Source organism: Zootoca vivipara, chromosome 4, assembly GCF_965207765.1.
Source record: "Zootoca vivipara chromosome 4, rZooViv2.hap1.1, whole genome shotgun sequence".
Taxonomy (NCBI): domain Eukaryota; kingdom Metazoa; phylum Chordata; class Lepidosauria; order Squamata; family Lacertidae; genus Zootoca; species Zootoca vivipara.
In genome coordinates, this window is record NC_142587.1 from 30,670,436 (window position 1) to 30,683,549 (window position 13,114).

Below are 13,114 nucleotides of genomic sequence, written 5' to 3' on the forward strand. Positions count from 1 at the left end.
AGACAGAACAGAATCTGATGATCCTGGCTTGTGCAGTGGTACCTCGGGTTACAGACGCTTCAGGTTACAGACGCCACTAACCCAGAAATAGTACCTCGGGTTAAGAACTTTGCTTCAGGATGAGAACAGAAATCGTGCTCTGGCAGCGTGGTGTCAGCAGGAGGCCCCATTAGCTAAAGTGGTGTCTCAGGTTAAGAACAGTTTCAGGTTAAGAATGGACCTCCAGAACGAATTAAGTTCTTAACCAGAGGTACCGGTACCACTGTACAGGGTTATGGTCCCCCGCAAATGGTGATGATGATGATAATAATAATAATAATAATAATAATAATAAGCCATTGCTTGTTTTGAAGCAATTGAAATTTATATCTGGCTAATAAATGAGAACAGCAAATCCTGTTGTATTCTTTTAAGAACTGTGTGCTACTAACCTTTTCTTCATTCTGCTAGGCTGATTTCCCCCTCTAATATGGAAGTAGAAATATAGGAGAGTCCCAGGAGATGGCAGTATACAATAGCACATTTAAAGTTGTGTGATGCTAGAAGAAAAAGAAGGAGCGAGAGCAGCCTTGCTGTTTCAGTTAGAGCTGCACTTGTGCATATGCAGAACATACATACTTTATTTCAGTTGAGCAATAATTGTAGATTTATTGGATCCTCAAATATTAGCTTCTTTGAAGTTTTATGATAGTTGAAGCATGTTGCTGTCAGATCTGCAGCATATGGCCCCCTCTCAGGGTTTTGCTGTGCCAGGAAATAAACTCCTTAAAAAGTAGTTTGCTCCAACTGCGGTGCCACTGCAGCATCATAAACCATGACATTATCTTGGCACAGAAGAGGGTTAAGCTGATACTGCAGGCAAATAAAGCTGGTACTGGTATTTAATGACGGGGAGTCAATCTGTGACTGCTTTGCAGGCACAATGAACTAGCACGTTTGCAGGTATATTTGATTTAAAATAGCTCCAGAGACGCTTTCTGGTATATAGGGGGAAAAAGCACACATTTGTTCTTGTGATATTTTTGTGTCTCTGTGTGATTCCTTATCTTATCTGCAACCATGCTGAGATTTTTATAGCATTTAATTGCGGTGTGGCTCTACTAGCAAAATGCCCACCATTGTGATAAGTAGGGTTTGCAGTGGGGAAAAGATTGGTGGCACCTTAACGATTCCACATATTTATCAAGGCTTAAACATTTGTGGACTACATCAAATGCACATTTTATATTGCAAGCATCTGTAGAGAGCGCTGCATTTCTGCATGCTCTGTATGTGGAGATGCAGTGCACGTCTGCAGGATTTTTTCTTGGCAGGCTGGAACACACAGCCACACAGCTTTGACTCACTATAGCAATGGGTGCTTCCAGGTGGGGGGCAAGATCTCACAAATGGGCACACGAGGTTCAAATGCACACAGTTTAAGCTATGCTTTCTATTTCACATCCATACCAGTGGGCAATCCTTGTTGTAATATTTCTGTGCTGTGTGCTTGAGCCCCTCCGCTCAATAACTGTTTCTTTGCTCTTGGCTACCTTTTTCCATTTGGGGCATGCATGCAAGTATTTCCTGAAGGAGCGTCTCCACCCCCATCGTCTAGCCCGGACACTGAGGTCCAGCTCCAAGGCAGGGCCTTCTGGCAGTTCCCTCACTGTAAGAAGCCAAGTTACAGGGAACCAGGCAGAGAGCCTTCTTGGTAGTGGTGCCCACCCTGTGGAACACCCTCCCATCAGATGTCAAGGAAATTAACTTTTAGAAGACATCTGAAGGCAGCCCTGTTTAGGGAAGTTTTTAATGTTTGATGTTTTATTGCATTTTATTTTTATTTTTTAAATATTTTGTTTGAAGCCACCCAGAGTGGCTGGGGAAACCCAGGCAGATGGGCGGGGTATAAATAATAAATGATGATGATGATGATGTACCTATGCGCTTGCACTTTTAAAATGTGTAATAAGTGTATAAGAGTTCAGAAGCAAAAATTACCAGTCCTTAGTGATCATGTTATCCAGCTGAGGTATTAACCTGATTTGTTATATTTTGCTTATTTTTGTTTATTCACTTTAAAATCATGATTAACCTGTCCACTGCCTTGATAGTTTTTTGGTTTGGCAGTACAGAGATATTTGCAGATGCATGAATAAATAAATGTTTCATAATGGGTTCTTTTTTTAAAAAAAGAACAATGTGAGCTGTAGTAGTTTTAATCAATATACAATTTTTTTTTGCAAAAAAACCAAACCAAACCCATGGGTCTAGGTGCAGTCCAAAGAAAGCAATCCTCAGGTCTTTAGGTTTACTGTCAGACACTATAAAACCAGCTCAGATTTGTTCCCCCATCTGTATTAGTCATTCCCATGTACTCGGAATGCTTTTTCTCCTAGATATATTATTGAAAGGTGTGCAGTGATTGCCCATGACTCCTCTATGATTATCAAAAGTAAAGGCATTCAGAGGACATGAAAGGCCAGAGAAACTCAGAAGGTAACTAAATTTGCTTCTATTTGTGTGCATCTTGCATTATTCCAAAATTCAGGAACAGGGGTCAGAGAAGATGTGTACCTGATCTGGAAGGAGATGGAAGAAGCCAGGAATGCACTGATACAAGTTCAGAGAATTCTGATAGAGTTTGAGCAGTCTGAACTACCTTCAGGTATGTTGTGAACACACACACACACACTTAAATATTCTGACTGCATTGCAGCATTGATGATTATGCTCTTGATTCCATTACGGACAATTGTAAGTCAGTGTCACTCAAAAGGATGAGGTTGCTCTTACAGATCTGCACGCTGCAGGAAGTTTGCCTAATACAGTGGCTGCAATCTTTCTTGCAAGTGTGAATTATGAGTGTGTCACTCTAGCATGCTTGAAGCCATGGCTCATTGGTAGAGTACATGTTATGCACGCAGACACTACCTGAAATCATGGAAGGCTGCTCCCAGTCAGTTTATTTAATGCTGAGCTAGATGGACCCAATGGTCTATCTCGATATAAGGCCAGTACCTATGTCTCTGGTGTTGTGTGCTTTTGCCTCTAAAATGCTTTATTCTAAACTGCAGAGTAAACAGCAGAGCAGCGGTCTGTACTGTACATAATCCATCCATTTTTTTAAAAAAATACCATCAGCTGCAAACTTCATCTTTCCTTGCTCAAGTGGTGTAGTTTACCCAGGAGATCTAGGTTCAAGTGCAAGCTCAGTCTGCGCATGGATGCATTATCTCAAAATCCTTTCAAACTCGAAGGATCATATTTTATCAATTAACAGGTTATCTTAAAGCTATATCTCTCACAGTGCACATCAAGGCGCTTTGTAGTCTTGCAGGGCAAAAAGCTGATCAACTCATTTTGATTTCACAGGGCAATTATTACAGTTCCAAATTTGGAAATCCAAATTTAGGCATTATGTTTTTTTAAAGCGTTGTGCTTTGCTTTTTTATATGCAAAACCTTCCTATCTTAGGTCATTTTAACAAAGCAGTATTGCTTTGTAAAAGGGAGGAAAGCATGTATTTTTTTAAAAATGAGGGTGCTTGAGTTGATTACATTAGGTTCAGTCTAATGCCAGCAAATGCACATTCCATTCATACCTTTTTACGCCATCAGCCCAAACTGAAGGTATAGTAAATGATTCAAGAGCAGAGGATTATGTGAATTCCAAGGAGTGGCTTCAGAAGAATGGCTTGAAAGCGCAGAAGCTGACCATAACAAAAGCATTTGGCGACCTCAGTTTTCGTCATGCAAAGGGGATTGTCAACATAAGAACCAAGCCACAGGATGAATCGGTGCAAACTGATGCTGTAGGTAATCCACTAGTTTTGGTATATTTTCTTGACTGCAGTTTTGTCACATATGTTTACAACTGTGCTAGTTTATGACAGGGATGAATCCACACTGTCGGTATCTCTCCGGAGGGATTAAAGAGCTTTGGGTTTGTGGTTCCAACAAAGGAAGGTTGGCAACTGAAACTGATGGAACATGCAGAAATGGCGGAACTCACTGGATGAATAAGAAATCAGGAAGAGAGACTTTTAAAAATAGAATGGGGGAAATTTATTGACTATTTGAAGATACAAAACAAAAACATTAGTGGGACTGATATAAACAAGTGCAGTAAGATATGATGAAGGGGAAGATAAGGGAAAATTAGTAAATATATTTGAATTGAATATGCAGTAATAAAAAGATATAAAATAAATAACCCCAGAAAGGAGGGGAGGGAAGGTAAATTAGATTTGTAGAGATTTGATTTTTCTCATTAAATTATTTGTAAAAGGTGAAAGTGGAAAATAGAAATTTAAGAAGAAAAAGAACTTTTGGTTTGTGCAATTAAGGTGGAATAATAGACTCAGTTACCATAGCATAACAAATCTGCTTTTGCAAAGAATCCGCCTTTTTGCGGTTTTGAAAGTGACAGGAAAATGCACTGAAAAGTGTGGGAGTCACGAATGGCAAAAAGGAAACGCCTTGTAAGCTAATCAGAATGAACGCTTGTTGCTGTATAATTTTGTCAAAAACCAACCACAGCAAATGCTCAGTAAGGATAAAATACAATCTAACTTTTGTGTAAGCTTTGTGCGAACGCATCATAATAAAGAGGATGGCATTTGTAGTTTGCCCAGCAGACACTGAACTTAGTATAGAATTCCCATTTGAGGAGCACATTTTACCTTGGATAGAATCAGCGGGAGAATCTCATGCTCTGAGTTTGGAAAATAAGAAAACTGCATTTATTGCAGGAAATGCAGGTTGGATAGGGAAGATCTTATTTCTATCCAAAGGCAGATCTAGGGGAGCGTGACTGGTTTGGTTACGCTGACTACAGAGCTTCTGGCATGCTGCAGCTTCCTCTTTCATCTAAGCAAAAGAGAATCTTAAATATGTATGCTGTCATGAGGGAGGCATGTAGGAAGAAGAAGTGAGTTCAAGTCAGCTACTTGTCAAGGTGGATCTACACTATACAGTTAAAGCACATTTAAAACATTTGACTTACCCCCCCAAAAGAATCATGGGAACTGTAGGTTTTTCACTCACAAGAGCTACAGTTCCTTAGCAAACTGCAGTTCCTAGAATTATTTTGAGGACTTATATCAGCTTTCCCCTCTATCCTACCCCATGTTGCAATTAGGCTGGGGAAAAGTCTTCTATTAGCTACAATAGTTTCCCCCCAGAAACCCAAGCAGGGGAAGGGGGGGGGGAAATGCTGTTTTGGTTGGATAGGGAGGCCTAAGAGAGCTTGAGAGTGTGTGTGTGTTTGCTATGTCTTCATGAAAACGCAGCATTAAAATGTTCTAACCAATGCTTTGTGTAGATCATGTCTCAACTTTCTCCCCCGAACGCCTTGCTCTTATAGGAGTCTAACAAGAAGTTAATTGATGCAAAATACTGTGACAAGTTTTTGCATACAGACGTGGAAGATGGGGCCACACTGCACATGCATTTCGATGGGGAAAGGTGCAGACAGTATGAAGATAAAATGAGGACTGTTCTCGATCAAATGGAACTAAGGTTCGATTGCTTTCTAATGTAATATTTTCAAAAGCAGCGTCTCATAATGGGAAAGCTATCCAATGCATAACTCGTGTCTGCTTTTAAAATGATTGTGTGATATTGGGGCACTGTTATAAACTTTTGTCAGGTCTTAAACTTTCATCAGGCCTTAAAAAAACTTTTGGATTAGCATATTAAAAAAATTCACACAAATACTAGTTGATAAAGCATTTAGAGTGACCTTATGGAGAGATATATTACAGAATATGTTTGTATCACCGATTCAATCTTCTTACATGACTTCTCAAGTTATGGTGCAATTCACCTGTGCGTTTGAGATCATAACTGAACCCAAATGCAATATTTTCACGCCTAACCTGTAACGCTCCATATTCTGCATGTCAGGGATGGGGAACCTGTGATCCCCTTCTCAAAAGATGCACTATATCGTTTGTTGAGCAGGCCTCAGCATAGTTTGTGGGAATGTTGAGGACAGTAGGAGAGGATATATTGATTAATATTATCCTTACTCACGCTAGTGAGCTTGTAGCAGAACATATCCCCATGTACATAGGAGGAGGCTAGTTGATTGGATTTGTGAGAATCACTTGAGTTAAGCAATCCAGCCTGGCTTGTCCAGATTGGATTTGTTCCTGGTAAATCCCCTTTTGTTCTATCTTAAAACAATAATGACATAGAAATCTTTTAAAGTAGTGATAAGGTTTACTCACATTCAGTCCACAGTGTGATCCTGAAGGCAGGCTTTAGCTTGTAGTTACAGGTACAGAGAAAAGTGTGGATTCATCCTCTTGTGAGGAATGAGCCCATGTGCTGCTGGCTAAGAACCAGCACCCAGCAAAAGCATCAAGATAATACAAGAGGACGAGCATCAAGAGAAAAGGGGAAGATGGCTACGTGACCAGCTCTTTTATGGGGTCTGCCAGGGTCACGGCCATTTCCTTGGTCACACACAGGGGGAGGATGCTCCAGACCAGGTGTGACAGGAAGTCCTCCTGGATGGAGCAACATTCCCCTATGTGTCCACTCTGGGCAAACAGGAAATGTTTTATTTGACCGCTTTTGTGATGTTACATCCCACATAGTTCTCTGAATTATGGTCTTGATAGCCTTTCCTGGTTTGATGTTCTCTAGATGTTTTGGTCTACAACTCCCATCTTCGCTGACAATCGGCCATGCTGGATGGAGCAGGTGGGAGTTGGGAGTCCTACAATATCTGGATGGTCATAGGTTCCTTACCCTTGCTCTATATTCTCCAGTAAAGTGGTTGGTTAAGTGTTGTTTTGAAACACGCAGCCCACACACTGATGTAGGTGTATTAATGGGAGAGTTCAGTTTAAAAGGCCATGGGCGGGAAAAGGTTAAGCTAAGGAACAGGAGGTAATGAACCCAACATGGTAAACAGCCTTCTCTGACACTATAGCTTCTCTAGGTTGCCTTGTCAACCATTCAGGTATTTATTTTTATGCAGTACATTTTGAAATGAAGGGGAAATGGTAATGAGTACATTATCAGGAATTTGTGAAGCAACACGATAATTATATAGTAAACAATAATACATTTATACTGTAATTGAATAAAGATTTTTTTTTAAAAAAAAACATTGGTGTTGATGATGTTACCATTAATAATATACTTCAAGGGGCTCAAAGCAGAATACATAGTTCCCCAACCTCATTTTACCCTTGCAATTTGAGATAGGTCAAGTGGAGAGGTGGTAATTGGCCCAATGTCCTCCGGTTAACTTCGTGGCCTACAGATTAAAGACCTCGTCTTCTCAGTCCTAGTCCAACACTCAAACTACCACACCATACTGATACCCCTTAAAATGTGGAGGAGTTCTAGACTCTAGGTCCCATTCTTGTATGATTTTAAGCTTTAATAGGTATATATAATGACCTCAGTTTTTTTAAAGAAAAATCTTTGACTGTTTTTTTTAAAAAAATATCTCTCTTATCAGATAAGTTTTTATAAGCTTAGGAGAGTTAAGGAAAGACAAAGGGAGTGTTTTACACCTTTGTGCCTCTCATTTCATATTGAACGTGTTTTCCTGTAGACTTCAGGAGCTGAAAAAAGGGAGCAGAGCGCTCTTTGGAGATGTAACTGAAGATAACATCTATTTTCTCATTGATACATCCCACTCTATGAAAGACAAACTGCCCGTGGTGAAGCAGAAAATATTTCAGCTCATGCGGGTGAGTGACAACTATGTTCCCCAAGGCAAGGATTGTAAAACAAAATGCGTGCAAAGACATATTCTATATTTCTCCAGTCATGCAGAGGGATATAGAAAGCTGTACCAAGTCGGATGATTGATTAGTCCACCTAACTGGTCTACTCCCAGTGCTTCAGACAGGATTCTTTCCAATCCTGCCTAGAGATGCAAGGACAAAACTTGGGGACCTTATCAAGTGCAAACTATGTGCTCTGCCAATTGTTGTTGTTTAGTTGTGTCCGACTCTTTGTGACCCCATGGACCAGAGCACGCCAGGCACTCCTGTCTTCCACTGCCTCCCACAGTTTGGTGGCTTCAAGAACACGGTCCAACCATCTCGTCCTCTGTCGTCCCCTTCTCCTTGTGCCTTACCTTGTTCTCCTTGTTCTCTTTCCCAACATCAGAGTCTTTTCCAGGGAGTCTTCTCTTCTCCTGAGGTGGCCAAAGTATTGGAGCCTCAGCTGCATGATCTGTCCTTCCAGTGAGCACTCAGGGCTGATTTCCTTAAGAATGGATAGGTTTGATCCAATAGGTTTGCCAATAGGAGAGTGGAAATGGGAGTGGAAATTGCTGATGTTTGCTTATACAGTGGTACCTTGGTTCTCAAACTTAATCCGATCCGGAAGTCCGTTCCAAAATCAAAGCGTTCCAAAACCAAGGTGCGCTTTCCCATAGGAAATAATGCAAAATGGATTAATCCGTTCCAGCCTTTTAAAAACAACTCCTAAAACAGCAATTTAACATGAATTTTACTATCTAACAAGACCATTGACCCATAAAATGAAAGCAATAATCAGTGTACTGTACTATAAAATAAATAAGATAGTATTGTGGATGATAAAAATTAAAATTACTTTTTTTTCTTACCTGCACTGATGATAGTCATTGTTTGGATGGGGGGGGGGCCTTTATCCATTTCCACAGTCACACAATCAATCAATCAATCAATCAGTAGCTGAACTGGGTTCCACACAGTCACAAAAACAAATTAACTGAAAAAGCCTCAAAAACAAAAACGCAAAATAAATAGCAAAAACAAAAGCACCAAATACAGTGGTACCATGGTTCTCGAACTTAATCCGTTCCGGAAGTTCGCTTGACTTTCAAAATGTTCAAAAACCAAGGCGTGGCTTCTGATTGGTGCAGGCACCCTGGAAAGCCACATCGGACATCCGGCTTCTGGAAAACGTTCAAAAACCAGAACACTTACTTCCGGGGGTTTTGGCGTTTGAGAACCAAGGCACCACTGTACATCCCTATGTCCAGAATGGAAATCAATTTGATTCACAATATGATCCATATTTGCTGCTGTAGCTTTTGGTTCAAGATTGATATTTCACTGATGATGAGTGCCCTCCCCCATTTGTTTTCTGTTTCCTTTGCATTGAAATGTATGGGGTTGTAATAACATAATGGCAATGGCATTTACATAATTCATTGTGTAAGTTACGTAATTTCACCACATCAGATAGTGAGAATAATAAAGCTGTCTTTGGTAGAAGGCAAACTGCAGCAGAAATGGAAGCAGTGCTGCTTGCAATGATTACAGAGCGGAATGGAAAACGATGCCTAACATCCCTAACTACCACTCAGTGACAATCTTTTCCCTCTAACGAAAACATAGATACTTTCTCCAGTTTGAGGTGTGTGGGTGGATTCAGTACATCCAAAACGCTGTGAGGTAGAATTACAATCTCCCGAAATAAATAATTTTTATCACTTCTACTGTAGATGAATGAAATGTACCTCCTGTAGTCATTTGCTTTTCAAATACAGCAAAAAGTGTGACATTTCTTCTATGAAGGAGAATTCCAACGGTGCATTTCTTACAGGAACAACTGAGAGACAAAACCAAAGTTAATTTTGTTAAATTTGACACTGAGGCAGTGGCTTGGAAGGAGAAACTTGCTAGAGTTAATGAAGAAAGTTTGGAAGAAGCTCTACTATGGGTAAACGACCTGGAGGTAAATATAGGAACAATAAGCACTTTAAGAAAATGTGAGTAACCCAAGTTTGTGCTGTGCACCTCAGTTAATTTTTGGTTACTATATAAAGCTGGCTTGAAAGGCACAATTTTATTTGCAAGAGTAACACCTCCCACTCGCCTTCTGCATTTAAGACATTTCTGGTTCTTCCATCACATTCCTGATCTAACAAAGCTGTGGAAATGTGCTGCATGTGCCTGTGTGCTCTGCTCTTTATGTTCCCTCATGTGCACAGCTTAATATATGAGCACATTTTAAACCTGCAATTTCTCCAAAGAAGTCATGATTGTATACCTCTTCCATTTTATGCTCTCAGCAGCTAGGGCAACCTCCAGTTTATTCACAACAATACTGTAAAGTTGATTAGACTGAAATATAGTGATTTCACGAGGTCACCTTCATAGCTGAATGAGGATTTGAATCTAAGGTCTTTCTGGCGTTAAACCATAGCACCATTATACTGTAATTCGTAGGTTGCCATATGATTCTATTTTGCTTTTAATCTAATTTTAAGATGTATTTTAATCAATTGTTTGACTTAATGTTTTAGTATATTATATATTTTGATGTTAGCCCCCTGAGCCTGGCCTCACCGGGGAGGGCGGGATATAAATAAAATTTATTATTGTTGTTGTTGTTGCTGCTGTCCTTTCCTCCTCATGCTCCTCACAATACAAGACTTTCTGATTTGTCACGCCACAGTCCACTGAACTTTGAGTGCTCCCTACAAACCAGGAAGTCTTGTATTAAGCCCAATCCAAAAGGGGAACAGAAAATGGGAGGAGCAAGAAGAGAGCACATAGGTGTACAGTACATTCCTGATTGAACAAAATCATGATTTGTTGGACCAGGGATGTGATGTCTGAACTGGGTCACTGAGTCTCAAAAGAGCGTTTAGCATCAGTGTGAAAGCGCCTTTGGTTGTATCGCTGTATTCGAAACACAGAAATCTGTCTTGGGAAGAGTTCCTGCAGAAAGATTTCATACTTTCATCATAAAAAAGGAGTTTTGGATACTGTCCTGCCATGTCAGGAGCAGGAAGTTCAAGTTCCCCATTGCTTGTTGCTCCTCTGCTCTTGTGTCACATCCAGACTATAGCATTTGCCCCTCTCTTGCCTAGAATGCACATGGTGTGATTTAGATGTGATTTCATCCAGAGCTGTAGGCAATATAATGAAATGCCAGTGGTACTTCATCTAATCCAGCGGTGAGGCAGCTCAGGCCCAGCGACCAAATGCAGCCTTCTAGGCCTTTCCGTCTGGCCTTCAGAATCCAGGGCCACACCCCCTCAGTGGTCTTCCTTTGAAGCCCAAATGTTTTTACCTGGCTGGGATGTGTCCTCAAACTCTAGTAATGCTTCTTGCTTGTGTGGCAGGAGGATAGAGAATGGTGTGCATGTGTGTAGGAACTTGCCTAGAGTACAAAGGTAAAATTTTCATTAATTGTTCTGCCCACTTTTGCTTCTGGCCCCATCCACTATTGTTGACCTGTGGCCATGGGGAGTTTGCCCAGAAGGGACTACAACCCCCAGGCTGAACCCCCACCTCCAATTTCACCCAGAATCTAGCAGACTTCCATGTACAGTTTCTCCATATCCTTCCCAGCACCCTGCCCACCCGTTAACGCTCCATCAGTAATGTAAATGAATTTGTACGGCATTTCGTAAAGTGCCCTGCTACTTGGATCTGTAAAACTCATCTAGATTAGGCTTAAACATCACATGGCAAATGGTGGCATCTTAAAACAGCAATTTATCATTTATATCTATTTTGATTGTTGCCCAACAGGTGATTTAGACACCTTCCGGGACTGAATTAAGTCTTTCCTTTGGGCAAATTGTGAGGTTCCTCTCACCAGCACATCTGACAAAGAGATGTGACAATCCATTTCACAAGTTTAGCACTGTTAATGTTTCCATTCCCTCCTGATGTTTTTTCTCTCTCCGTTGACTGCTTAGATTGGAAGATCTACAAATACCCTGAAAGCACTTCAGATTGCCTATTCTGACAGTGACACTCAGGCCATTTATCTTCTCACTGATGGGAGGCCTGACCAGGTATCTATGGGAGAAGCAAGACATGTCAGGACAGTATGATGATGTAACACTGGCTGTATGACAAAGCAGAGCATTGATGTAGAGCAGGGCTGGCCAAACTGAGGCTAGTCTGAGTCAGTTCAAGGAAGATACATATCTTCGTGTCCTCACCATCTTTTGTTCCAGACAGACATTGGGACCATGAGAGTCTGGGAAGAGGACATGGTGAAGGACGCATGATAACAGAGGAAGCATGATCCTCCAGTGCCCAGAGTAGGAGGGTCCAAAAGCTGAGGTCTTTGGGTAGATGAGAAAGGAGGTTCTTGAGAAAACTGGGGCAAGCAGCTGGGGTGGTGGTGGTGGTAGGGAGAGGAAAACAGTGGTAGACACTGGGTAGAGAAAGCAGCATTGATGAGGGTCTTAGAAGACAGTTGGAATGGGAGAAACAATGACATATATGAGTGGAGGGTTGATGAGGAAGGAGAAATGGCTCGAGGAGCTTAGGAAGGAACCAGCTAGGGAGAGGGGAGCCACAGTGGTGGGGGGAAGGTATTGGTTATGGGAAAGCATAGCTTTATCAAGCACAGCAAACTTTAGGGAGACAATGTGGTGGCGGGAGCTGCAGTCTCAGGCTGGAACTAGATGTTGCATGTCCTGGGACACTTTTTACCTGGGATGCTGTCATACTCCGTTTGGGAAACTAGCTGGGCATCCTGCACAATCAGTGCTGGTTCTGCCAGCCTTGTAGACCCCATAGGAGCAAGTTCAGCCTGAAGATTCCTTCAGTGTTTGGATTGTTAGATGAAGGTGCGGAAATAGCAAATTAGAGCCTTCTGAATGAGGACCTTTAAAGCCCTAAACGGCCTCGGTCCGGTATACCTGAAGGAGCGTCTCCACCCCCATCGTTCTGCCCGGACACTGAGGTCCAGCTCCGAGGGCCTTCTGGCGGTTCCCTCATTACGAGAAGCCAAGTTACAGGGAACCAGGCAGAGGGCCTTCTCGGTAGTGGCACCCACCCTGTGGAATGCCCTCCCACTAGAGGTCAAAGAGAACAATTACCAGACCTTTAGAAGGCATCTCAAGGCAGCCCTGTTTAGGGAAGCTTTTAATGTTTGATGGATTTCTGTATTTTAGAATTTCTGTTTTTTTTGGAAGCCGCCCAGAGTGGCTGGGGGAACCCGGCCAGATGGGCGGGGTATAAATAATAAATTATTATTATTATTATTATTATAGCTTTGATCCCCAGGATGCCACGCTCAGCCAGTGGAATTCATCTTCTTTTGGTTTTGATGATTGCCTGTAGTTCAAAGCACTGTCTGTTATGGTATAGATCACGGAAGGCTTTAATGCTTCTATCACTTCTTCAAGAAGATATAAT

General features: G+C 41.5%; 1 protein-coding gene across 3 annotated transcripts in view; it reads left to right on the forward strand.

The window, feature by feature from the left end:
* Positions 1 to 13,114, forward strand: part of VWA3B (von Willebrand factor A domain containing 3B) — a 73,464-nt gene that overhangs the window by 18,443 nt on the left and 41,907 nt on the right. For all 3 annotated transcript variants that reach the window (XM_088667669.1, XM_088667671.1, XM_088667670.1), the window contains 6 exons: positions 2,531 to 2,647; positions 3,600 to 3,793; positions 5,347 to 5,501; positions 7,558 to 7,696; positions 9,549 to 9,680; positions 11,659 to 11,757. In XM_088667669.1, coding sequence (XP_088523795.1) covers positions 2,531 to 2,647; positions 3,600 to 3,793; positions 5,347 to 5,501; positions 7,558 to 7,696; positions 9,549 to 9,680; positions 11,659 to 11,757 — 836 coding nt within the window. The remainder of the gene's footprint in view (positions 1 to 2,530; positions 2,648 to 3,599; positions 3,794 to 5,346; positions 5,502 to 7,557; positions 7,697 to 9,548; positions 9,681 to 11,658; positions 11,758 to 13,114) is intronic.